At 32.7% G+C, this 24,584-nt stretch overlaps 4 protein-coding genes across 10 annotated transcripts; 1 reads left to right on the forward strand and 3 right to left on the reverse strand.

The window, feature by feature from the left end:
* Positions 1–816: 816 nt before the first annotated feature.
* LOC113860773 (MDIS1-interacting receptor like kinase 2-like) lies at positions 817–2,329 on the forward strand. The gene is made up of 4 exons (XM_027493278.1): positions 817–1,143; positions 1,187–1,422; positions 1,508–1,917; positions 2,112–2,329. Exons 1-4 carry the CDS (start codon positions 817–819, stop codon positions 2,327–2,329), a joined length of 1,191 nt encoding a protein of 396 aa, XP_027349079.1.
* A 1,384-nt stretch (positions 2,330–3,713) lies between these two features.
* LOC113861738 (protein PHOSPHATE STARVATION RESPONSE 1-like) lies at positions 3,714–11,286 on the reverse strand. 7 transcript variants are annotated; one of them, XM_027494744.1, is made up of 10 exons: positions 10,989–11,217; positions 9,317–9,392; positions 9,033–9,096; positions 8,291–8,939; positions 7,979–8,180; positions 7,812–7,888; positions 7,691–7,730; positions 6,698–6,755; positions 5,999–6,068; positions 3,714–4,654 (listed from the first exon to the last, which is right to left on the reverse strand). In XM_027494744.1, the coding sequence occupies exons 4-10, from the start codon at positions 8,930–8,932 to the stop codon at positions 4,292–4,294; spliced, it is 1,452 nt and encodes a 483-aa protein (XP_027350545.1). In that variant the 5' UTR covers positions 8,933–8,939; positions 9,033–9,096; positions 9,317–9,392; positions 10,989–11,217; the 3' UTR covers positions 3,714–4,291. The 7 variants fall into 7 exon arrangements, with proteins under 7 accessions (XP_027350545.1, XP_027350542.1, XP_027350546.1 ...); XM_027494743.1 differs by having other exon boundaries at positions 3,877–4,654; positions 7,979–8,192; positions 8,291–8,934; positions 10,989–11,239; XM_027494740.1 differs by having other exon boundaries at positions 3,877–4,654; positions 7,979–8,192; positions 10,989–11,218.
* A 1,499-nt stretch (positions 11,287–12,785) lies between these two features.
* Positions 12,786–15,299, reverse strand: LOC113863655 (acid phosphatase 1). Its single transcript, XM_027497303.1, has 3 exons — positions 14,920–15,299; positions 13,720–13,929; positions 12,786–12,963 (listed from the first exon to the last, which is right to left on the reverse strand). Exons 1-3 carry the CDS (start codon positions 15,297–15,299, stop codon positions 12,786–12,788), a joined length of 768 nt encoding a protein of 255 aa, XP_027353104.1.
* Positions 15,300–21,257: 5,958 nt separating this feature from the next.
* Positions 21,258–24,006, reverse strand: LOC113863069 (60S ribosomal protein L23). The gene is made up of 4 exons (XM_027496470.1): positions 23,862–24,006; positions 23,499–23,783; positions 23,371–23,412; positions 21,258–23,239 (listed from the first exon to the last, which is right to left on the reverse strand). The coding sequence occupies exons 1-4, from the start codon at positions 23,872–23,874 to the stop codon at positions 23,157–23,159; spliced, it is 423 nt and encodes a 140-aa protein (XP_027352271.1). The 5' UTR covers positions 23,875–24,006; the 3' UTR covers positions 21,258–23,156.
* Between the last annotated feature and the right edge of the window lie 578 nt (positions 24,007–24,584).

Genomic DNA, 24,584 nt, shown 5'->3' on the forward strand with positions numbered 1-24,584 from the left:
TTGTACGAGGCAACTTCAACTACCCTTTCACATGTAAGGTTATATTGGCTATAGCCAAGCCATTTTATGTTCATTTAGCAGTTATGCAGATGCCAGTCAAACTTTCTACATCTTAGGTTGTCATCAAACCAATAAATTTTTGGATGGTCCACAGTAAGGTGATTTCAACTACTCACATTTCGCCTCGTGCTAATTTTTCTATAAACTGTAAAATTTATACACATAACACAACACGATTGGTCCTCACATAATACCAAACCATGCAAGAAATTTAGGCTAAAGTCCAAATTTAAAAATATTCATACAAATCAATTTATATAAATTTACATACAATACATTTTTATTTTTCATGATTAGTCTACTGCACCTAACTTAATTACACTAGCTACACGCCAGATGCAACTACAACCTCCCTTTCACATGAACTATTCTATAGTCCAAAGCATTTCGTGCTATTCCAAAGAAGATGGTCTCTCGAAGAGTTGAACAAACCGCATAATTATAAATAAGCACATGCTAACGACATTATTAACATGTCCTGTTGTCTATGAAGATTACTGATGAAACTTAACGAAAGTAACCTTGCAAAGAACTTTTTCCACTGAAACCTCTACCTTGATTATCGAACTAATGTGTTTGTCAATAGTTTTTATTAAAAAATAATTTAAGTAAATTAAATATTTAAATCTAAAATAATTTTCTTTGGTACTAAATCCCATTAGAGCTAAAGGTAAAGTTAAAATAATATTCACATACCGAAAAATATGAAAAGTCAAAGGAAAATACGAAGCGGCCATTGCAAGGACTTAGTCACATATGCCAGAACCCAGTAAGTGTTTACTATCTGGGGAGATATCATTTGAACTTGGCAATCTGTTCTCACTTCAAATCTTGTTAGACCTCAGCAGCAACTCTCTTTCTGGGGAAATTCCTGAAAACCTTGGCAAGTTAGTATCATTGGAGATTCTGAATGTCTCACACAACCATCTATCAGGGATAATCCCACAATCCTTTTCAACCATGCTCAGCCTTCAATCTATTGATTTTTCTTACAACAACTTGAGTGGTTTAATCCCCACAGGTGGTGTTTTACGGATAGCAACTAATGATGCCTATGTTGGGAACTCAGGTTTGTGTGGTGAGGTAACACTGTAAAAGGATTAACTTGCCCCAAACACAAATCCAGGGTCAACAAAAAGGTTGTTCTTTCTGTTGGTATACCTGTTTGTGTGTTATTTATTGGCTTCTTGGTATTGGAATCCTACTATTTCAACGACAAGCCAAACACAACGATGAAGAGGCTAAAATCATCAAAAAAATTGATCAGTCGATTGTGCAGGGAAGAGATGGAACATTCACATTTTCTGAACTTGTCAAGGTCACCGATGACTCTGACGACAAGTACTGCATTGGACAAGGAGGGTCTGGAAGTGTTTATAGAGCATAACTACCAACGGGTCAATTTTTCGCTGTTAAAAAGGTTCAATATATAAGACTCTGATGACAGCCCAGCAGTGAACCACCACAGCCTTGAGAATGAGGTAAGATCACTTACAGAAGTGAGGCATCGCAACATAATAAAGCGCTCTGAATTTTGTTCTTGGAGGAGACAGATGTTCCTAGCTTATGAATACGTACAAAGAGGAAGTTTGAGGAAAGTACTGTATGGTGAGGAAGGAAAATTGGTGCTGAACAGGGCTACAAGGGTGAAAATTGTGCAAGGAATAGCACATGCAATTTCATACCTTCACACTGACTGTTCTCCACCCACTGTGCACCGTGATGTTACATTGAACAGCATACTACTGGACACAGAATTTGAACCTCGCCTTGCAGATTTTGGCACTGCCAAGCTTCTAAGCTCTAACACTTCAACCTGGACCTCAGTTGCTGGATCCTATGGCTACATGGCCCCAGGTACATGATCCAACCAATTTCAATTCTAGTTATATAGTGTAGATCATGCTCACCTGTGCTATTGGAAAATTAGTTAAGGGGCATTAATACACACTATATTATGGGAGTATTTAGAAGAATTTAGTACATAGTCTTGTAATATGCATTGAAGGGTCAGTTAAGTCAATAACAAAATTTGAAATTTGCAAAGCTAGCACAAACTATGAGGGTCATTGACAAGTGTGACGTTTATAGTTTTGGAGTGGTGGCATTGGAGATAATAATGGGAAAGCACCCCGGAGAACTCTTGGCTACCCTATCTTCAAAGCAGTCCTTTTCATCAACACAAGTGCTCCTGAAGGACTTGCTTGACCAACAGCTTCCACCTCCAACAGGCCAATTAGCTAAAGCAGTAGTGTTCACATCACAGTGACCATAGCTTTGGCATGCACACATACTGCTCCAGAGTCCAGACCCATGATGCGCTTTGTGGCAAAAGAACTATCCGTTACCAGACATGCTTGTCTTTCCGAGCCATTTGGCATGATAACCATAAGCAAGTTTATAGGCTTCCAGAAATAGAGCCATGACATGAAGGGCTAAGGGTTGTGCCATAACTAGTTATAGAAATATATTTTATTTTCAGCCTTTGCAACCAATGCATTGGTTTTCACTTTGAATTCTTCATACTCTCTCTGCAAAACAACAAACTTCACACCAATTAAAGCCTGAAACCAAAATAATTAATTTTGCGGCAGAGTGGTTGCCATTCACAAATATCAAATCAAAACGTGAGAGTTTGAAAGTCATGCTCTATTTCTTGCCATGCTACGTGTGTTGTACTAATTCGAAACATGCATGCATGTATAGGCATAGCCGCTATGAACTCGATTGAATACGCAAACATCTTGATTTTGAGAACTATCAAACATGCCTTGCTATAATGGGTAAGTGGAAAGGTGATGTATGTTGTGTTTATTACTTCCTTGCTTAGTAATGAGTTGTTTTGAGTTTATTTTAGGAGAGGAAGGAAAAAAAGTTTTTTTTTTTTAATTAAATTGTTTAATTTTCTAATTTGTAAAATTAAGATTATAAATTAATATAAATTTAATGTATTAGTTAATTAATTAAAATATTATATAATTTTTAAATTTAAAAATTAAATATTTTTACTGCTTTCTTCTTCATTTTGAAAATTTAATTCTGAATAAAATATACAGAATAGGCATTCTAAGTTGACTTAAATATTAAAAATGTATAAAAAATATGTAAATTATCTATGATTTAAAGTAAAGTATATTGATAAAATATTTTAAAATAAATTTAAATATATTTATTTATTTTCTCATTTCACGTACTTTTTTAAATTATAAAAATTACATCTAAGTAGAAGAAGTTCCTAAGTTATATATTAAAATTTATCTATACAAAGACGATTTTTAATTTTCATATTTAATCATATCTTTGATATATGTCTTTTATCTATTAGATGAAAGATACTTTAAAAAAAAATACATATTTTAAAAGTATATCATTGTAAAAATGATGCGTTACTTTTTATGTACATATCACTTACATTAGAACATGCTGAAGCACCTCAAATTGTTAAATATTTCTAAGGACCACCTATCAATGTTAGTGAAACAAGATTTTCTTACATTAATATAAATTTAAAAACTCTTATATCAAATCTGAACTTTTTATTTAACTTAAATTTAACGAGTTATGATTTATTACTTTACTAACCATTAAATTTAAATTAAATAAAAAATTTAGATTAAATATAAATTTTTTTAGATTTATACTAATGTATATATATCTAACGGGTTATATATATATATATATCTTTTAGCTAAAACTTACATTTAACTCTATTCCAAGTGAAACAAAAACACTCTTTTGTGGAAATAGAAATAGTGGCCATAATATCATTACTAGGCCCACTTGCAAATACGTCCTATGAACGAACTTAAGACCTAGAATTGTACCCTTTTTTATATTATTTCGGTACAGTTAAAATAAACAGTTCATATTGAAGATATGGCCCATACCAACATGGAAATTTGGATGGAAATATGTAAGATGCTGTCCTAATTCCTCACTTATGATTTGAGAGGTAGCCATTATCTGTACTGTACACTAGAATCTCATCCTAACCAGGATGCTGAATATGATGTTTGAAGAACTTCATGATCAAAACTTTTGACTCATCATTTGTAGCTAAATGAAAGGTACACAAGCAAGTCCTCATTGAACACAATAGGACAGGAGGAACTCATAAGTTGTGGAGCTCTAGACATTGATCAATCTACCAAGTCTTCCTTACTAAAATAAAAACCTTAAATGAATCAGTATTGTCTTGTCAGTTCAATGCTGATTCAGCTGATCATATGGCTTACTCGTCTGTCCTTGCACGCTTTGGGGCTTGAGGACTATCTTCACTAGCATGTTGCTTAGGATTCTCAGAAGCTTGACTTTTGGGAGCATACTGCTTCCCACCCACTTCCTGTGAGGTTTCCTCAACCGTGATACTGTCATTAGCTTGGTCAGATCCTGGCTTATAATGGTCCACTTTGGAGGCATCTAATTCTGTTTTGGCGGGTGAATCTTTCATGGCATCAGAAGACACTGCAGATGGACTGTCAATGGCAGAAGATGATGCCTTAAATGTTTCAATGCCAGATTTACACTGCTTCTCAAACATCATCTGAAGGTACCTTCCTTGTTCTTCTATTCGCAACTGGAGATTTCTTTGAATCTAACATAGAAAATAGGAGTGAGAGAACTGTATCAGATCATTATACCTTGGAAAAAGGCATGAAAAACAATAAGAGAAACAAGAACAATGCCTAGGACATTTCATTTATGTGATATAACTGAAGCACCATACCCACCCCTAAATTCTATTGGAGTAACCAACATGCCAAAAAATATAATAGAAATTAGTTTCAGACTCCAAGATGAAACAAAAATTATCGTCAACAAACCAAATATAACTGCAGTCCACATGGAAAACTATAGTATCCATATTCTTCTGTTCCTATTAAAATCAAAGTGTAAAAAAGAACACAAGGTTCAAAAGAAAGCATGCAAGTCGTAAAGATGATAGTTCTCTCTCTTCTACAGGTAGGCAAGGGCAAGGACATCACCCCATGCTCTCTTTAGGTTAGTATCTGAGTTTTCTAATCCATAGCAAAGAGAAACAACCAAATTTCAATGGATAAGATCATACACAAAATTAGCATCACCTCTTTCTTGTTTTGAGATAGTGGGGTAATTTTGGTGTGAGCTGTTTGGGCTGTTCAGAGATTGCTGGATATGTTTGCCTGTTTTGCAAGTTGTGAAGGTTTTGGAAGTAGAAAGGGCAAATAAATGCTATGGCAGTGTCCTCTTTTTGAAGGAACCCAGTGTAGTCAGCTGGAATTTAATTCCAGAAATTTTAGCAATACTTATATTCCCCCACAACTTTATGGGACACGCATGCTTTCATAGCCTCTTTGCAGGTTTCCTTGACGGATTTTTTTAAGTGTTTCTAAGTTATACTTGCAAAGGGGCTGGGTTGCTCTTTCCCTCATTCTCTTTTGCCACTAAGATTTAGAGGAATAGTAAGCAATATTAACTCCTTTCTTTATGGGCAAGTTACATTCCCTCATTTGTTGATGCTCATAATACTATTAAGTCATAAAAGAAGTCCATTCTCACTAATTTTGAAGAAGTTATACAACAATAACATCTAAATCTTATCTCACTAGGTTAGATTGGATACACAGGTCACATGTCACCATTGAATTTGGTAAAAAATCAAATTCTCTGATATATTATTTATCACTAAATCTCTTTTAATAATGTTTCCTAAATTTCTTCTACGTCTCCCTTTACCCTTTTTCACTAGACTAAAAGTCATGTCATTTATTCTCCTCACTGGTGCCTCCAATGGCTTTTTTTATGTGTCCAAACTACCTTAATAATTTTCAATGGTCATAGCAATTGCAACAGAAACATAGGTTGCAAATGAGCCTTTGAAGTTAGAACCACATTTCTAATCTTTTAACAGGTCAATAAACACATCAGAAGGAAATTCCTGAAAGATCAAAGTTCATACCTCAAGCTGTTCATGCAACCGTTTCTGAACTTCCATCTGCAGTCGCAGAGCTTCAGTGATCTCAATACCACTGTCAACAATTCAAAGATAAAGTCCGCATAACAATTAGTATTCACATCTGTGCATATCTATGTATCAAATCTGACCAAAAACTTTACATAGTGCCATTAACTATAAACCCTCTTGTAACCCTAATCCCAGATCCCTGAAAACTTTAAGAACGTTGCAGCAGCCTGTATTGATGTTCTATCTAAAAAACCTCAAGTTTTATTCCTTATATTCAATCCAAAGCTTCCACTAATTTTTTGTTTATCTGTTCTCTTCTCAAGTGATGAGATATGCATAATTACAGCCAGTGGAAGAAATAAACTTAGAAGGCTAAAACTCCATGCAAGTTGCATGCCAATGTTGTAAGCATCAATGTCAATCTCTAGGATGCAGTTACTAGCAAGCATAATTGGACATAGTTACAACTTCTCCCTCCAAACAGAACAAATATGAACACCAATGATATATGGATAAGATATGCCCACATTTCAGGTTTCAAAAGCCACATTCTCTTAGACCTTTAGATCGATTTAGATGTTGATGACAGTAAAAGCTAGAGAGAAATATATAAAATATTTAAATCTATTGAGTCGTATTAGCAAAGTCACATTAGAAAACAAAATGTTGCCTAACAGTAGATAGTTTACTTACGTTTTCAAATCTAAAGATGACATTTCTTCAATGGGATTTAGTTTTTTCTCTGCAGTTCCTGCCAACAGTAATCAAGAAATTGTACATTATATGACTACACAAAGAGCATTGCTCTATGTTTCAAGGAAGACATTTACAACAGACTACTTCCAGACATCAAACGCAGAACTTCAGGTCAATAACAGATTTCATGTAGTTAGGTATCACAATCTCTCCAATATATTAATCTAAAATTAAAATAAAGGAAAATGAAGTTAATGAATACTTAGGTAATTGTTTAAAAATTCAAAACTCTTTGATTCTCTTTGGTATTAAAATAATAAACAAGTGTGTTTCCACACATGCTAATGCATGCTGACATACTTGCACGTAGTCCATATCTATGGCACCAGTAGCCCATTTTTAACCAAATTGCAAATCCCATTGTCTTACTTTACTGAATCCAATACTTGTATGATCTGTATTGATCATATATGTGAAACATTCACTTCTAAAACACATTACATTTAGCAAATTAACAATTAATTTATTATACAGAATATAGGAAAAGAATCCATGGGAGCTTGCATCTTAAACAGCTTCATCATATAGTAGAAAAATGAGTGTAAAAAAGGTCTGATACCATAAACAAAAGGGTAAGCAAATAAAAACATATAATGAAATTACTATACACAAAGGTCTAACATCCACTAGCAACAATGCTAGGCTTTACACACTTACACTAATCAATAACTTCTTATACAAGGTGATATTTTCTTATGTTTGAAATGCATATTTTATGTAAATTCCATTTTTTTTAAACAACAAATTAGTTTCCAATTAATATGAAGTTTGACTTGGTAAAAGCTTTTAATCCTATGGTAAATTTTGCAAAAAAAGGTCCACACTTCATACTTCCAAGAGTTATTCAATAGCCAATGATCTTCTCATCCTAACCAACATGCAAAACATTATACATACATCAGGTATATTTAATACAATGCATAGGCTAACCTTCAGATGATTCTGGTCTAAATCTAGCTGTCCTGTATTTCTGCATTTCATGGAGAAATATGTTTCATCAAAAGCATGCAAGGAAAAAAACCTAGGATGATAAAGCAAGTTGTATATATACCTGTAAGTGGCTTTTAACATGATATATAGTTAATCCTTCAACTTTCATGAGCTTCAGTACACCCTTAGGGGTAGCTCCTATTTATTATATAAATAAATAAATAAATGAGGCGGAAATTTAACAAACTAAGGTCTTTCTTCGCAAAGAGACAAAGAAGATAGACATACTTTCACTCCCACCAAGTTGATTGACAGCCTCCACAAATGCCTCATGAAGCTCAGGTGTCCAGCGCATCCGTGGTTTGGCAGGAGCAGAATTTGCTGACGAAGATGGGGCAGCACCCACACGATTTTCTCCAGATGAAGTAGGAAGTTGTTGATGGCCTTGGGATTGATGTCCTGTTGGCAGTTGTGAAGACGATTTTGAGACCTGGTACACCACCTAAAGAAACAAAATGAGTTCCAAAAACATTCCTTGAATAAATTACTAATCAGTTCACTCTGCAAGCTAATATTGATTTGAGAAATGAAAATCTTAACCTTTGGTTCAAGATCTTGAATGTTGTCAGAAAGAAGATCATTCCAATTAGAAGTCAAAGGATCATCATCACTGATTAGCTGGTCAGCCCACTCCTGCCAATCACTTCGCTTAGAATACTCTTCAGTTGCCATAATATTGCAGGCGCTGCTCTCTACTTGACTATTATCAATGGAGGTATTACCAGGGAAATCAAGAAAGCTAGGCAGGGAATCTGTATGCCAGGAAACACTGTTTCCATTGGAATAAGGGGTTGATGCTGTAGAAGGTATTGCTCCACTATTTGAAGAATAAGATAAGGGCAATGAGGCCATGTTACTCAATGACTGTGAAATAAAATGAGTACTTCTACTGTGTTTTTCATGAGGTGAAAAGGATGAGTGATGAAGATCAGTTGAATATCCTGGGGAAGATGAGAACAAATGCCCAACTGCTCCGCTGGAATTTAAATTACTTGAATGAGTGAAAGGTCTTGTTTTAAGCTCTTTCTCCATAAAAGCTAGCTGAGAATCAGATAATTTGGGGCAGGTCTCTTCTAGAGGCTTTGGGAGGACAGGCATGGATGAAGGCAGTGCTTCAGACCCCATGTTATTGAGTTGCTTTGCACTTGATCTTTCAACAGAGAAAGCAGGGCGTGCTTCCATTACTTTCCTATGTTGTTAATTGAAAAGATAAATGCATAAGCTATCAATTCAAACTAACAAAATTCATATTTTACATTTTCCCTCAGATGGTAATGCTCACCAGCAAAATTCTACAAAGGCTGTTTTTCGTTCTTGATGCCCAAACCAGACAAGTTGTCATCAATCTTCATAATTATGAAAGGAAAAAAAACAGACACCTTTGCATCAAAAGTCAAGAATGTAAGCAGCTCCCCAGTGAGAACATTGCTTCTTTAGATTACAAAACCTCATCAAGAATGTAAGACTAAAAATAAACAGAATGGATAGACTTAAACACAAATCTAAACTTGATAGAAGAAATATCTGAACATTTGAAACTTAAACCATTAGCTGTTAATCACAAACCTCAAAGTTCATATAAGATAAATATTCAATGCCTTTGTTTGTAGTATAGGTCCAGAGATATGTCACAACCCTTTATCTATCATCAAGTAGTAAGACATAATCAGAGATATGAAAGATATCATAATGTTTGCAATTAGGAATAATTACACTGACCTCTCTTGAAGTCACAGTTAATTACACTTACACCCTTCTTGATTGGAAAATTACACCTACATCGTTTGCAACTTCCTTGCTTTGTAATTTTAAGAATAGTACGTATGGTCCATATATAAATATAGGGAGGTATGCATACTTTTTAAAAATAATGACTGTCAATGTGTAGAATAATATATAAAATGAGGCACATATATTGTTTCAATCAAGAAGGATGTAAGTGTAATTAGTAGTAACTTCAAAGGAGGTTAATGTAATTATCCCTTGCAATTATGCAGTTTGTTTTAAACAAAAATAGCAGCCATCATTAAAAAAATGTTACATTGAGCTGTGATTTTCTTTCCAAACCATCTACATGTATATCTAAGCATAAAAAATGTCAATACTGAATATGACACAACAGTTTGTACACTTATATTTTGTCACAATAAGCTGCAAAACTTTGATACAGTACAATAAAAACCAGACACCCATGAAGTACTATGGCAGTCAACTATAAAGAGAAAAGAATGCCTTGCTTCTAAGTATCACAACATGAAATGAAAAAGAAGGGGGGCTGAGATGAGTAAAAATTTTAGGACCATGCTTGATTATCCTTTAAGTATGATAATACACTAGCCTAAATAACAGATGGTGAAGCAAGAGATCCAACCAAAAAAAGAGACTTGCACAAATGTTCTTCACATTAAAAATATACATATATCATCATGCAATACGAACCAAAGTCTGAAAATTACACTTCCCATCAAAATGAATATGTCAGAACTTCATGGTTCACAATCAATTTTTAATTGATACTGTTCAGTACAGGTTTAGTTTACACATAAAACACAGGTCAAGAATGGTAAGCTTAAGCTGAGATACAAAAGTTGCACAAGGTTTAATTAAAACACATATTCTCTCCCATGTAAAAGATAAAATCGCGCTTCACAGTTATATTATATATTAGTCATAATAGAGAAACGAGCAACAATAAGTGCTTTCAGTATCTTAGTTTATACCAATTTTCAGTTTCACCCTATTGTTTCCATACAGTTCAAACTTCAAAGGATTAGTTAAGAAGCAGAAAACAACACATACAAAGCACTCCAACATGCGAAAAAGCATCATTCATTGACTTCCCCCGTTCTTTCAGAAAGAATATAAAAATAAAAAACAATGCATCACTAATGATTGAACATCTCCTTAGCCAATATCCCATAAATAAATAAATAAAAATTCTTAGAAAGCAATTCAAATTCCACAAAGAATTCTTCACATGATGTACATAGCAACATGCATGCAAACTCATAACCTATTCAATTAATATCAAACACCAAAAAAAAAATTTTTTTGGGGGGGGTAAATTAGCTTGAGACTTCCTACCAACGAAAAAGGGAGGGAATTGAAGTGACCCAATGCGAATTGGACCCAAAAAACAAGGAAAAGGGGGAAATTGAAGCAAAAGGTATTTTTGAAAATAACTGAAAAGACAGAACATAAACGAAAAATCACGAAATGAGTTGCATCAAATTCTTACCCAAAAAGGGTTAACGCGAAACTCAGCGAAATTGATGGTAGATAGAACACAGGCGGGTGATTTTAAATTCCGTCACCGGCAAAGGCAAAGTTGGTTGTGTTGGGTGATGGATCAGATGGGTGCTCGCGAGAGTGAACGGTGACGAACGAATGCGCTTTGCCCCCTTTTGGAGGAATAGCCACTCCCTTTCCTACGCGCCAATGTGGCGCGTCGACTCACTCTCGGTTATTAGATTGGTCACAGACAATACTATGTGACATTCCCCAAAGCAATAATGTTTCTAACGTAAGACTTTGAGGCTCACATCATTTGTGTGCACAGACAATATCTAACGGTGTGCACGTGAGCTTTGGTTTGCACCACATGATTAGGAAAATGAAACATTTTCCTCAAAGGCCCAAAACAAATTACTGTGCTTGCAATTTGGAAATACAATCTCAAGAAGATTAAAACAAAAAAATTGTATTTTTAAAAAATAAAATATAATTGTTTTAATTAAAAATTTATTAACCAGCATTTTATAGGTATCTGTTAAAAAAATTAAAAATAATAAATTTTATTAAAATTTTCATTATAATGCATTACAAATTTACGAGAGTAAATACATTTTTAACTAATATCTTTAATATTTAAAAAATATAAAAATGAAATTATGATAACATGTGAGTATATGTATAAAGAATTCTAAAGTTGTTAAAATTATAATTATTAATGTTTTGATTAATGCTTATAAATCCATTTGATTTTTTAAAGCATATTTTCTTGCATAGAGGAGTTAAATTTTAAAAAGATGAATAAAATAGGAATGTCTATTGTCAAATCCATGTGTCCATTGTCACTATAATTTAAAATATATATATATATATATATATATATATATATATGTAAAATAACCTTACTAACGATATAATTATAAGAGAAAACAAATATTATAAATAAAAAACACTTAAAAGAAAGTAATAATTAAAGTACGGATGTGGCAATAAATACACCTAAATAAAATATTATTTTTGAAATTAGGTTGCTTTTATATTTAACTAATATAGTAAATATCTACCACAAAATTCTTGCAAGTGGGAGGGTCAGAGGGCAAGGAAATCCAATGAGGGATCCATCGATTTTTCTATGGCTCTTTCACTTGATGAAGTGTTGAAAATATATAACACATTTGCACACTGTTAATCTTTATAGCAGTTAAGCAAGAAAAAATCGAAACCTAGTTCTACCTTGTCATTGTTAAGACCCTCCCCACCCTCCATTGTGCATTTTTGTTTTCTATTAATTATGTATGGACAACGAGAGAAAGAGTGTACTTTGGGTGTTGTCCTATAAAACATGACAAGGACAATTAACGAATTGACATGGTGAGAAATATTTGGTCCATGTGGATCTCAGTATCTCCACATTTTAGTAGTATTTGTTAAATTTGTTAATGTTAATGATTTATAATCCAATGAAATTTATTATTATTCTTTTTATGATATTAAATGCATTATTAAAAAAACATATTAGCAACCATGTGACACTAGAGTATATTTTACAACGCATCTATTTAAAAAAATGGATACTGTTTGAGGCAGCAAAGAAACAAAGCTGTGAACCTGGTCATGATCCTTATAAATAACATTTTACTATGCCCACATAAAAGCCCATTCATTTTGATTTGGCTCAAAAGATTGAGTAATAGAATAACAAAAGTTCCATACATAAACCTTTGACATAGATGAAAGGACAGTAGCTTATGCTAATGCAATAAAGTTAAAAGTATGTTCATAGAATAGGTAAATAGTGAGAATTTTATGCAATATAGTATATGGAATTGGGTAGCTTAAATGTTCTCTTTGCCATTGGAAGACCCTCAAAGCTGCTCCATTGGTCTCCTACAATACCCCAAATGCGGTAACCTTCATCAACCAATTGTTGCCTTACCTTGGAATGGTATTTTCTTACTTCCAGTAATTCATCTTCAAGACCCCTGCCCACATTGGTCACACACTGTTCCTTTAGTACAATAACGATTGCTTACACATAATAAAGGTAAGTTGGGGGGTTAACTTAATGAGTAAATATTGGGTAGGCACAGTACCAGAGTCACGTGGTGAGTGAGATCATGAACTCAGTGCTCAAATGCTCATAAAAAACATTTCAAGAAATTAATGGATTCTGTTATCCATTGTTTTAGAGATAATTGTTTAAAAATTAATGAATAAAAAGTTTTTATTAAAAGTATGTTAATAACATTAAGAGTTTTGTTCATGAAGGTTGTTAAATTACTACTTAAAGAATTGTAAGTAAATTTTTTTTCTTGAAAAATGTGTTAGGCTATATTAAAAATCATATGGGAAGTTAATTAATTATATTTTTAATAAAAAAATACTTTTAATTACTTACCTAGTGTTCTTAAATCACCGGTTAGCATTTGTTTAACATTAAATATTATTTTTTAATGAAAATTTAACTTGTTTGTTTTATTTATTTTTATAAAAAAACCACTTGCATCTTAGAATTACTTTAATTTTTTGTTTTTTAAAAGTGATTTTTGTAATTGTAAATAAATACCTTTTAAAAATAAGTATTTTTTTGAAAATGTAAACAAACAAAATACAAATTTAATTTTTTATAGAATCTCAAAAACTTAAATAATTTTTTAAAATCTTAAACAAAGAAATCCTATTTTTTAATTCCTTAATATCTTTAAGGACAATAATTAACAAAATCGTAAATGAATTACCTCAATGAAAGACGAGTCCATCCATGGTAACCAACTTTCACAAGGTTGTCTACAGTAGGAGATCTAAGGGTTTCCTTTCTTGAAGAAATTAGAAAGATATTGATTCCTTTGTTCTTGATTTCATGGAAGAGCTCAAGTGTGTGATCTAGAGCCGGCGCCTTACTTTGCTTCATCCATTCTTCTAAAGATGTCCCATTTAGCTTTTCTCCCCTGTTGTTTGTATTCCAATTATCTATTTCAATACTATTAACTAAGACTACATATTTCAAAATTAAATCCTAATTAATCCTAAAACTAACAAGATTCAATATACATATACATGTAAAAACTGTTAGGCTAAATTGGGTTATTCATCTAAATCCTTCATCAAAAGTTTTATTATGTGCTTATCTATCATAACTGGTTATAATTTTCATGTATGGGAAGTTTTTAGATAATTATAATAATAAAAGTTTTTATAATGCGCTTTCGAAGATAGAAAATATACATGATTCTTCTCTCAACTATTTTCTTGTATGAATGTGGATGGAAATAGGAATGATCATAAGTGATGTACATAATGTCGTGATTAAGATAATAGTTGATGAATAGTCAAATGTAGTTGATTGGGTGTCCTGGTTACATCAACGTAGCTAATCACCTAATTCACTTTTCATTCTTTGAATAATCTTTAAACTAAAGCATCAAGCCAACATGAGGATGGGATTTTGGCTAAAATTCTTGGAACAACTTTGAGAAATTTCGTCAGTGGACATAAAAGATGGAGTAATTTACACATATCACAAAACCATTAATGACAAAGAAGGTAGAGTGAGTTACACACGTCACTAAATGACGCATTGCACTTCCTAGCTAAAAAACAATTGAACATAATAAACAAATTGAACCTACAAAACTAAATTGATTCCATTAGACCTTTACCATTAATGACAAACCAAGTTTGCACCACTTGGATCCAAATTGTGACAACTAGATCTACCCAACATGACAACATCCTAAGTAACTGATCTCATAGAACGGCCTAAATATATTCCAAATATAGTAAACATCATTGTGGATACCTAGTCATAGTCATCATTCTCACAAAAAATTAGACAATGTGGGAAGAGCTTCCACGATTATAGATTATAGAGTGACACCAAAACAAGTTAGATGTGCACTATAATAATAAAAACAAAAGGCTTACCATTAGGCACTTACCCAAAACCATGGTTCTTATAATAAGGAATTTTGGACAAAAGGGTCTCATCAATATCAAAAATCCAAGAATCTTTGCCATCACCTTTAAAAGTGCAGCATCCACTCAAATAGAGCCTGACCTCCTCCACTGCCCTAAAGGAGTCAGATTTGTACTGAGATGAAGTCATGTATTTCTTCACGTGCTCCACACATTCTTGAGGCACAACACTGAACCCCCTAATGTTGTTTAGCTCTACATTGATCCTCCAACTCTCGCAATAGTTCTTCAAGTTGGCTTCAACTCCTTTTCTCAATCTTTGGTTCAATATGTTCCAATCAGCACTCACTAAGCCAATGAAGAGGTTTGAAATTATTAGTGAGAGTGCCAGAAAATTGGCCATTTGCTCAAAAGATGGGAATGGAAGAATTCTATGAAAAGGGAAATTGGGTGACGAAACATATAGGCGTGAAATGCAGTGTGGGACATACTGTGATGACATTGCTCTTTCCTATACAGAAAATCACATGGTGGAATAAGAAAATGGTTCCTCTACTTTCCAAAATAGCTAGGTGATATTCGTCGACCAAAGATTAAAATGGGGTAAAATTTTAAATAAAAATTAATATTGTATGTAAATATTCAAGATTATTGTATAATATATTGAAAAAGTTTAATGACACCTTTTTTTCTACAGTAAAAAATTATGAAGTGTTTTTAAATTTAAATAGCCTAAGACATTAATTTGTACTTGTTATTTATAGTTGATGGTGATTAAAAATATATATATATGATAAAATTAAAATTTATTATTAAATAAATCAGTCTTATACATGTAAACGCATCATGTTTGAGAAGATGTGATGACATAAATTATATGGACAAAAACACAAATAGTGCTAATTAAATTGGGTTATGCACGTAAATTTAGAGGGAAAATAATATACAGAATGTATATCAGTGCAAAAAAAACAACAGAAAACAAATGTGGAATTGTGGACAGCATTATACTCTAGTAATTTACTATATCGGATGGCTTTGTAATTTAACCTTAGGGGATTGTTGACAACTCAGAGATTGTCCCCCACTTGTGAATACGTATTATTACTTTAGTTGCAATGAGCTATAATTACAAAGCATCAACTTCAATAGCACTCCATTAAATGGCATGCATGTGAGCCTTATTATTTCGTTCCACTTTTTTGGTTGTGTAGTATATGTAGCTAATAGCTAATCATATTGGTTTAGTATGTGAAGTTTGAGAGAGGGAATTTTGTAAGAACTAACCGTATCCTCTTCGATATCCTTAAGACTGTTTGTACGTATGATTAGTATAAGACCTATCAAGTTATATATCCACCATGGTATAAGATACATAATATTAATTGATGTTAAAAAAATGACACCACTGATTTTATAATATAGATACAAGAGATGAGTATGTTTTACTAATTTATTATAATAAACTAATATTACGTTTATGTATATAATGCATTTTTCATTTTGCCCCTCATTGAGGATTCAATTTAAAAGCTCCAGTCTGAAGAGGAAATCAAAATTTTTTGTATGTTTTATGTGCTTTACTTTTTATATGGTTCTAATTTTATCCAAAGACAACTTGTAAATTTCAATGGTTGATTTTGATTGGCAGAATATCTACACATTATAATTCGTCAGGCACATAACATACTTAACCTTGAAATAGGTAACCTTGTAAATCGCACATTATTTATTTTTAAGTTAAAAGAAAAATTTAGATAGCTTTGATCATTTTAGGCTAGCTAACCTTTTTTCAGTTTATTTATTATTACTAAAGATTTAAATTATTGATATGTCTGTTAATCAATATTTCAGATTCAAGACACTTCTTTCGGCTAATATTCATTTCTAATAGGAATTTAGGCCCGTCATCAATGCCACATATCACGGGCTCCTTAATCAAGGAAGACATGAAATTGTATAACTTTGATTTATAATCATCATACTTATTTAATATCTGTCATTTTTTTTTGTCATATTGCATCATCTATACATTTATCCTTTTTTTTTCCTTCTATTCTTTTGTGCCTCTTGGTGTAGATTCTGTAATTTTATCAATGATATTGACAGATCAAGGGCTCTATAATTAAGCTATTTATTTTATTCTCTTAAGGAGTCTTCAAAAGAATTCATTTTCCCCCCTCCATCTCTATCCGCATCTTAAAAAGTTCAATGCTTTACTTCATCACAGAGAAAGGCTTGCTCGTCTTCTTAGATAGAAAAAGTTACAAATAAGAACCAGTAAGGTATTTTTGGCTAAAGGGTCAAATAATCACGCTCACTATTTATTTTATGCTTGTAAATAACTATTTTAACATATTAATTACCCCTTAATATTATTATTGCCATGGACAATTCTAAATCCAGGTTCCGTTTTAAAAAGATGTTTATAGGCCATATCAGCTGGTCATCAACCAAATATAAATAATTATAAAACAATCTCGTACTTATTAAATAAAAATATTAAATTTTTTTATATTTTTAAAACATGAAATACATTTATTGTTATGTAACTCTTCCCTTATAAAGTATTAAGAGAATTAATATAAAAGATTTGGCTTTACTCATCAAATATCCTTGGTTCACCTTCAACCTTTGGATTCCCGGACACATACATGAATTTTAGCAATTGATTAACTTGCTAATCATGTCATTTGACAATAGTGCTGATAGAGGGGACCCAGAAAGGAAACAAAGCTAAATAATATATGTTCCAGCTAAGGTGAGCCATTTTGCCAACTTTTTTACCTTTATTTTGTTGAAAAACGAATTAGGTACTGACTGACCTTGGGTAACCTTTATTTTATTTGCATTGTTTCTACATCCCTGCCTAAAAAGTAGATGTGAAAGAATGAAAAATTAACTGGAACAAAAAAAAACCAACCCATGAAAGAGGATATTTAAGAGGACAACTCATCTTTGTAGTGAGATACATACCAAATGAATTCAGAACAGATCCCAAGAAGAAGGAAATGACGCAAATTAAAAATATATATATATTATATCTTCCTACTATCTACAAATCTTTTTACTCACAAAAATAACATTTTTAAAAAAATATATTAATTAACTTTTATTTTTTAACCTTTTTTTCTTTAAAAGGTATGTATCACTTTTATTTAAGTAGAAGAATTTATAAACCTAAATAATAGGAGGATTTAGCATTTTTCCTTAAATTATCCTTAAGACACCAAAAACAGTTCTATAATCACAATAGCAGAAACTGAACAAGGTTAACTAAAATTCATGTGACATATGCCTTATTCCAAATTTTAACTTCTGAACCAAGCTTATGATAACAAAAGATTGAATGACAAATAGATTAAATAAGTTTTCAACTACGCAATTTGCAAAGTACTTCATCATATGACTATTTAATGGACAATGAACTGAAGGATAACTTATTCATAAAGAAAGATCATCAACCAACACGAGAAGGGATGTGGATAAGGTCATTTGAAGGACCATCACTGAAGTTAAGACAATAACTGTGAAAATCATAGCTGTATTGTGGACTTCTCTTATGCCATCCCATAACTTGCTTCCAGCTATTCTTCAATTTGCAAACTAGCTGTCTGAGAACACTTGAGGCAGGGCCACTGCCAACTGAGCCAAGTAACCCTCTTGTTTGGACATTACCAAGTGACACTAAAGGGCTCACTCTCATTTTGCTCTGAAGTTTCAGGAGCTGAGTTCTTTGAGGAATATTAACCTGTGATTTTCATTTGCAATGTTTCTTTGACGCTTAATGTCAACCAAAAACCTACATGAAATGCATCATGAGGAATATGACTGGATGAAAGCATGAAAGGTAGGTTATCAAGTCACACAAGCAGGAAACTAAATACAGGATGTCAATTTTTTATTTGTCGTAGATGCAAAACATAATCATGAACACTGGATCATGTGATCAAACTTTAGTTTTCTGCCTTTTCAAAGATTAATAATGGTCCCAGCATGAGTGTGGATTGAAAATATGCCCTCTAGTGGTGTAACATCAATTGGGTACTCAACACTTTTTGGAAGAGTCTTCTATACAAGTAGCTAGTTACTTGCTAGTGTGCATCATTTGCGATGTACCGTGTTTCACTCGAAGATTTGGCAAATTCCATACCTATAAGTATGAGAGCAACCAGATCAGAAATCACTAGTTTTTCTTTGTTTTATTATAATGATATAAATAAAGTCCTCCAATAAGGATAGGATTGAACTACCCCGAAAAATAAATCAAGTTCCAAACGAATTCAAAATGTCATGCTTACATACAGCAAAAGATAAAACTACAATTTGCATATTTTTCACAAAAAAGAAAACATATAATCCTACACCATCTTTCCTCACAAATTAAATCCTGATTTCAACATTTAAAACTAGAACCCTTTTTACTTTTTGACATTTAAATACTGCTTTCACACACACAATGCCAGGTTACAAGTAGTGATGCAGAAAACTTCAACAAGAAAGTGATGGCATTTACAACTCACTGGCAGAGTGAATAGCCATAAAATAAATGGATGAATAATTTGGTTAGAAAATTGGGATATCAGATGGATAGCTAACCATAGTACATTGATGGACAGAGATCCAAACAAGTTGATCAAGGAAGGAATAAGGACAACCTAATATTTTATGCTTTCACTTTTTGTCTCTTAGAAGTTACAGTCACCCAAGTCCAAGAAACTTACCTAACTTTTAGTAACATTAAAAAAAAGGCTACAGAACAGCTTCAATCCAGATAGGATCAACTCAACTAGTAAAACAATATATGTAAGGATTTGAATCTTCTGAAGTATGGAGATATGCTTTACATGATATAATATGGATATAATTAAAATTTTGATAAATTCATAATTATTATACGTGTATATTTTATTATAATTCACCTTCTATTTTTCAAAGTCTACGTTTATAATTTCACACTCCATTCCAAGTTTTAGAGGATCCGAACACTCCCATTAATGCTATAATACTAAAAGAAGCTAGATAAGTGGCAGTTTTCATATGTCACAACTTCATAATACCACAATTCTAAAACCAAAGAAAAACGATGAATCGGAACTGACAACTATTCTGAGTGATATTTAATCTGAAAATAAAAATCTGATAAAAAGGGGAAGGGGAAATATCTTTCTTACCTTCAATAAAAACGGATGCTGCATATTTTACAAAAAATAAGGTACAGTATGGTAGCAATTAATTAGAAAAACAATATTTAAAAGTTTAACGACTTCATAATTTATCATACGTCTACATTTATGTTATCACAATTCAATCATTAATTTTTATATCAATGCTCTCACTAAATTGCGTTGGACGAGCTTAATATGCAGAATAGGAGACATGATTAATGACCTAGGCTGAAGGCTGAGGTAGAAAAATATGGCTCCTTTTAAACAAAGGTCTTGGCCACTTGGGTTCGATTTTTGTTAGCTATCCTTCTTGAATATATCATATGTAAGTACGATGAACACTCATTGAAGTTTGTGGCATAGAAGTCACATCGGCAACCTCCACTTTCTTAACCTTTTCGGCACTAAATGAATTCAATGTTTGATTTGAGATACAGATCGTGTCATGCTTACATACATAAGGTAAAAAAAAAAAAGTTGGCTGATTTTCATCAGAAGAAAAGGAAGATATAGAGTGTGTTTAAATCCATGTTTAATCAATCACAAAGATTCACGATTGCTTCAATGTTACTAATTACAACTTTTGCATTAACGTGATTCAAATGCAATTCCAAACATGCTAATCATCTTCATCCAAATTTAACACGAATTAAATCCTCCTTTCAACATGTAGAACTAGAACCCATATTAATTTGTAAGGAATGATGAGTCATAAACAACGTACGTGTGTCTTCCTATAGTAACAATTTCCAGTCTCTACCAAAGCAATGACATTGGCTCTTGTCATTCACGGTCTTGTAATTTTAAAAAACATACAATTTGTAGTTAATATCAACAGTACACTAACAAGATTGTTGCAACTTCAAATTTGAAGCTCAAGCTGGAGCTATTTCATCGATTTATTTCTACACTTGCTATGTATCATGTTAACAATGGTCACTATTGTAAGTTCATAGTTTCTTTTCTATTTTCCTCTTTGAACACATCACCAGCTTCCCACTCATATTCACTTTAGTATTTATCATACACTGCCTTCCTCTATCTCTTTTTTTATGTTGCCTCGAATATTTAATGAACGAGCACTTTCAATCTTCATCATCGTTACATGTTTCACTCGTGAATAAAGCGTGGCAAATACTGTCTTCTCTACTCACGAGATCTACAGCATGTTTTTTTTTTTTTTTTAAACGGAAACAATAGTAATCTTTTCTCTTAAGTATGCGTCACACAAAAATGTAGCCATTAGATTTCACAACAGTTAAAAATTTATTATAAGCATATTAACACTAGCAAATCATTATTCTACTAATCTACGTTGCTTTACTAAAAACTTTGGAGGTAGGAAAATACGGCTTCTTTTCAAATACTTGATTATAATTTATTATCTTTTAGACAAGATTTAGTTGCATGACAGAAACATTGAGACAGAGACACAGAAATATGCGTATCATGTCACAGGAGACATAAATTTGAAGGACACAAATGTCCTTCCTGAAAAAAGACTCAGCTCCAGAGACAAAAAGTAAATTTGTAAAAACAAAAAAAAGAGACACTCAATACTACATGAAGAACATAAGCTCGATTAAAGAACGGGAAGACTTAAGATGTAGAAAATCATAACATGAGTGATTCGACAAATTTGAATTCCTATATATCCACTCATGGTACTTGATTGTGCAATATATATAAGAATTCTACGATATATATAAAATCCATCTGTATAGATATTATCATCTATATCCATAAAGTCATATGCTTTAGAAGAAACTTATTCAGTTCGGAAAGGAGTTTTGATTGATCAAAAAGAAAAATCTACTTCAACCGATATGCCCTTAAGCACGGCCATACATAACATAAAAATCACATTTAGAAAGGGTGGACAATTAGCTAGAGCAGCAGGTGCTAAGAAGGACACCAGTGTCCTTCCTAAAAAAAAGAGACACTATTGTCTTAGCTCCAAAGACACGAAAGGTAAATTTGTAGAAACAAAAAAGAGACATTTAAGCTCCAAAGACAGGAAAGGTAAATTTGTAAAAACAAAAAATAAAGACACTAAATCTCTCTGTCTCAAACGCTGCCTAATAGAACACCATTCACAAAGCCTGCTACCTTCATTTTAAAATATATCACATCATTCCCCCAAGATTCCTCGGGAGTTTAGAATTGGGACGTAATCATCACACACCTTCCATCAATACCTCTATTAAAAATTATATTTTATTTGCATGACTGGAGACCAAAACAGATGTAGCAAAAATTGAAGGGTTTAAATGCAATTGGTTCAAAAAGACTCATTTGGTGATACTTAAGCTTTAAACTAGTCTCACGCTCATGTCTTGCTTTCGAACTCACAATTTACTTGAACAAATTTGCATAGGACAAAAGAACATTACAAGTGCTTTTTGCACTTATTTTGCTATTCCCCAGCTAAGATTTATGTTTAACATTGGTAATGTATGCCAACTTTCAACGTCAAACTTTATTGAGTAAATTAACAGCGTAAAACACAAATTTTAGTTAGAGAACAGCACTATCCTGCGTCTAAATTTTGTTCTTTTCTAAAAGGAGCCCAACACGAGAAATTCTACTAAGTCAATTAAAGCGAAATACGCATGTTGTCAGCAAAATACCAGCTAATCAGCAATAAGTTCTTCTGTACTAGCAAGAAAATTATCCAAACCTAAAAGTAGCAATTTTGAAGTTTTCTAGTTAAGAAAATAACATACTAATAGAGTCAGTGTGTTCAAATTATATGAAATATGAAATTTAGGCCAAGGCCAAACCTGTCTTAAGCAAACTAGCGTCCATCATCACTACGCAGGACAAGTTATTTCCTCAACATTCAAAATATTGATAAATCCATGCAATCACAATAACACAAACCGAATAAGCAACACAAACAATTACTAATTAGAACACAAGAATAAACAAGAACAACTCTTATAACTATAAATTAATCTCTTCAAAAAACACTTCTCATTGAGAAGTCAAGGAAAGACAAACTATCTGTGACACTTTGAGTGCAATTAAACCTAAAACAATATCAGAAACAACTTAAAGTAGCAGAAACATAATAACACTAGAAACCCAACTTAAACAATAGCATTAGCCGCACTTGCAATCCTAGGCCACAGATCAGCACACTCCTTCCCAATTGGACCAGTAATAGCAGAACCTACAATTACAAATAACACCAAATCAACACCGGAACCAAAACCACACAATTATACTCCAATTTCACATAAAAAATGAACATACTAAAAGCAATTGATGAAACCACTAATACTATGTAGAGATATTTAATACCTTTCATTTCACCCTTGGGATTCACAATAACACCAGCATTATCTGCAAAGACGAAGTTCCCCAAGTAAAAACCTAATTTCGCTTCCACAAATATAAAACCATGAGAAATAGTGAAAATAAAGAAATACCTTCGAAGTACATATAAACACCGTCCTTTCGGCGCCAAGGCTTGCGCTGACGGACGATGACGGCAGGTAACACCTTCTTACGGAGATCGGGTTTTCCCTTCTTGACGGTAGCCATAACCATGTCTCCGACACACGCCGACGGCAACCGGTTCAACCGTCCCTTGATCCCCTTCACCGATATGATGTAGAGGTTCTTGGCACCTGTGTTATCGGCGCAGTTCACCGTCGCCGCCACTGGTAGACCCAGTGACATCCTAAACTTGTTCCCCGCAGATCCACCGCGACCTGAAACATCAAAGCTTTGTTCATTAACATGCTAATCGAGCTTTTAAGCAATTGAAACATCGAACACTGGAGCCACACCTCTCTTTGACATTGTTGTTTCTCGATCAAACAACACAAACCCTAGTTGAAGTTCTTTCTGTTCTATATATACATGCTCACTGACGCCTATGTGGCTCTTACTAGGGTTTAATCACCATGGACCTGGGCCTTATTTTCGGCCCATTATTACACTGGACCAGTTTGACCCAAAAAAATAAAAGGTATTCGTTATAAAAAAATTGCAGACCCGTACAGACGAAAAATAAAGTGACACAACATATATAGTACCCTTTTTTTGGTCTTTGGTTGAATACGTACACTTCGATGCAATTCAATTGACACATCATTACAGTTGGATTTGAACCAAAATAATAAAAAGGCTTTTACATTGTATTTTTTATTTTAAAAAACTAAAATTAATTTTAAATCTTATTTAATTATCGTTATTTTTATATATTATTTTGATTGAAAATCATTTTTCTCAAAGAAAAAAAAATCTTTAGCTAATTGACTTTATTTTCTTTATTGTGTGCACATCCCAAATACGAGTGTCTCAACTTACGAACTTGTTTGGACTTGCGTACTTGTTCTAAAAGTAAATAATTCAATTTACTGTAATAAAGCATCCATCCGTTGACATAAAAGTTTATAAAGTAATGTTAAATAAATTCATAATATAATGCCCATGTAAAGGCAACATAAAGTATCAACCAGAATTTTCCTCATAACTATTCGAATTTCTAATGGCCATTGTAATTTTTT

Source organism: Abrus precatorius, unplaced genomic scaffold (assembly GCF_003935025.1).
Source record: "Abrus precatorius isolate BTA unplaced genomic scaffold, Abrus_2018 Scaffold3, whole genome shotgun sequence".
Lineage (NCBI taxonomy): Eukaryota > Viridiplantae > Streptophyta > Magnoliopsida > Fabales > Fabaceae > Abrus > Abrus precatorius.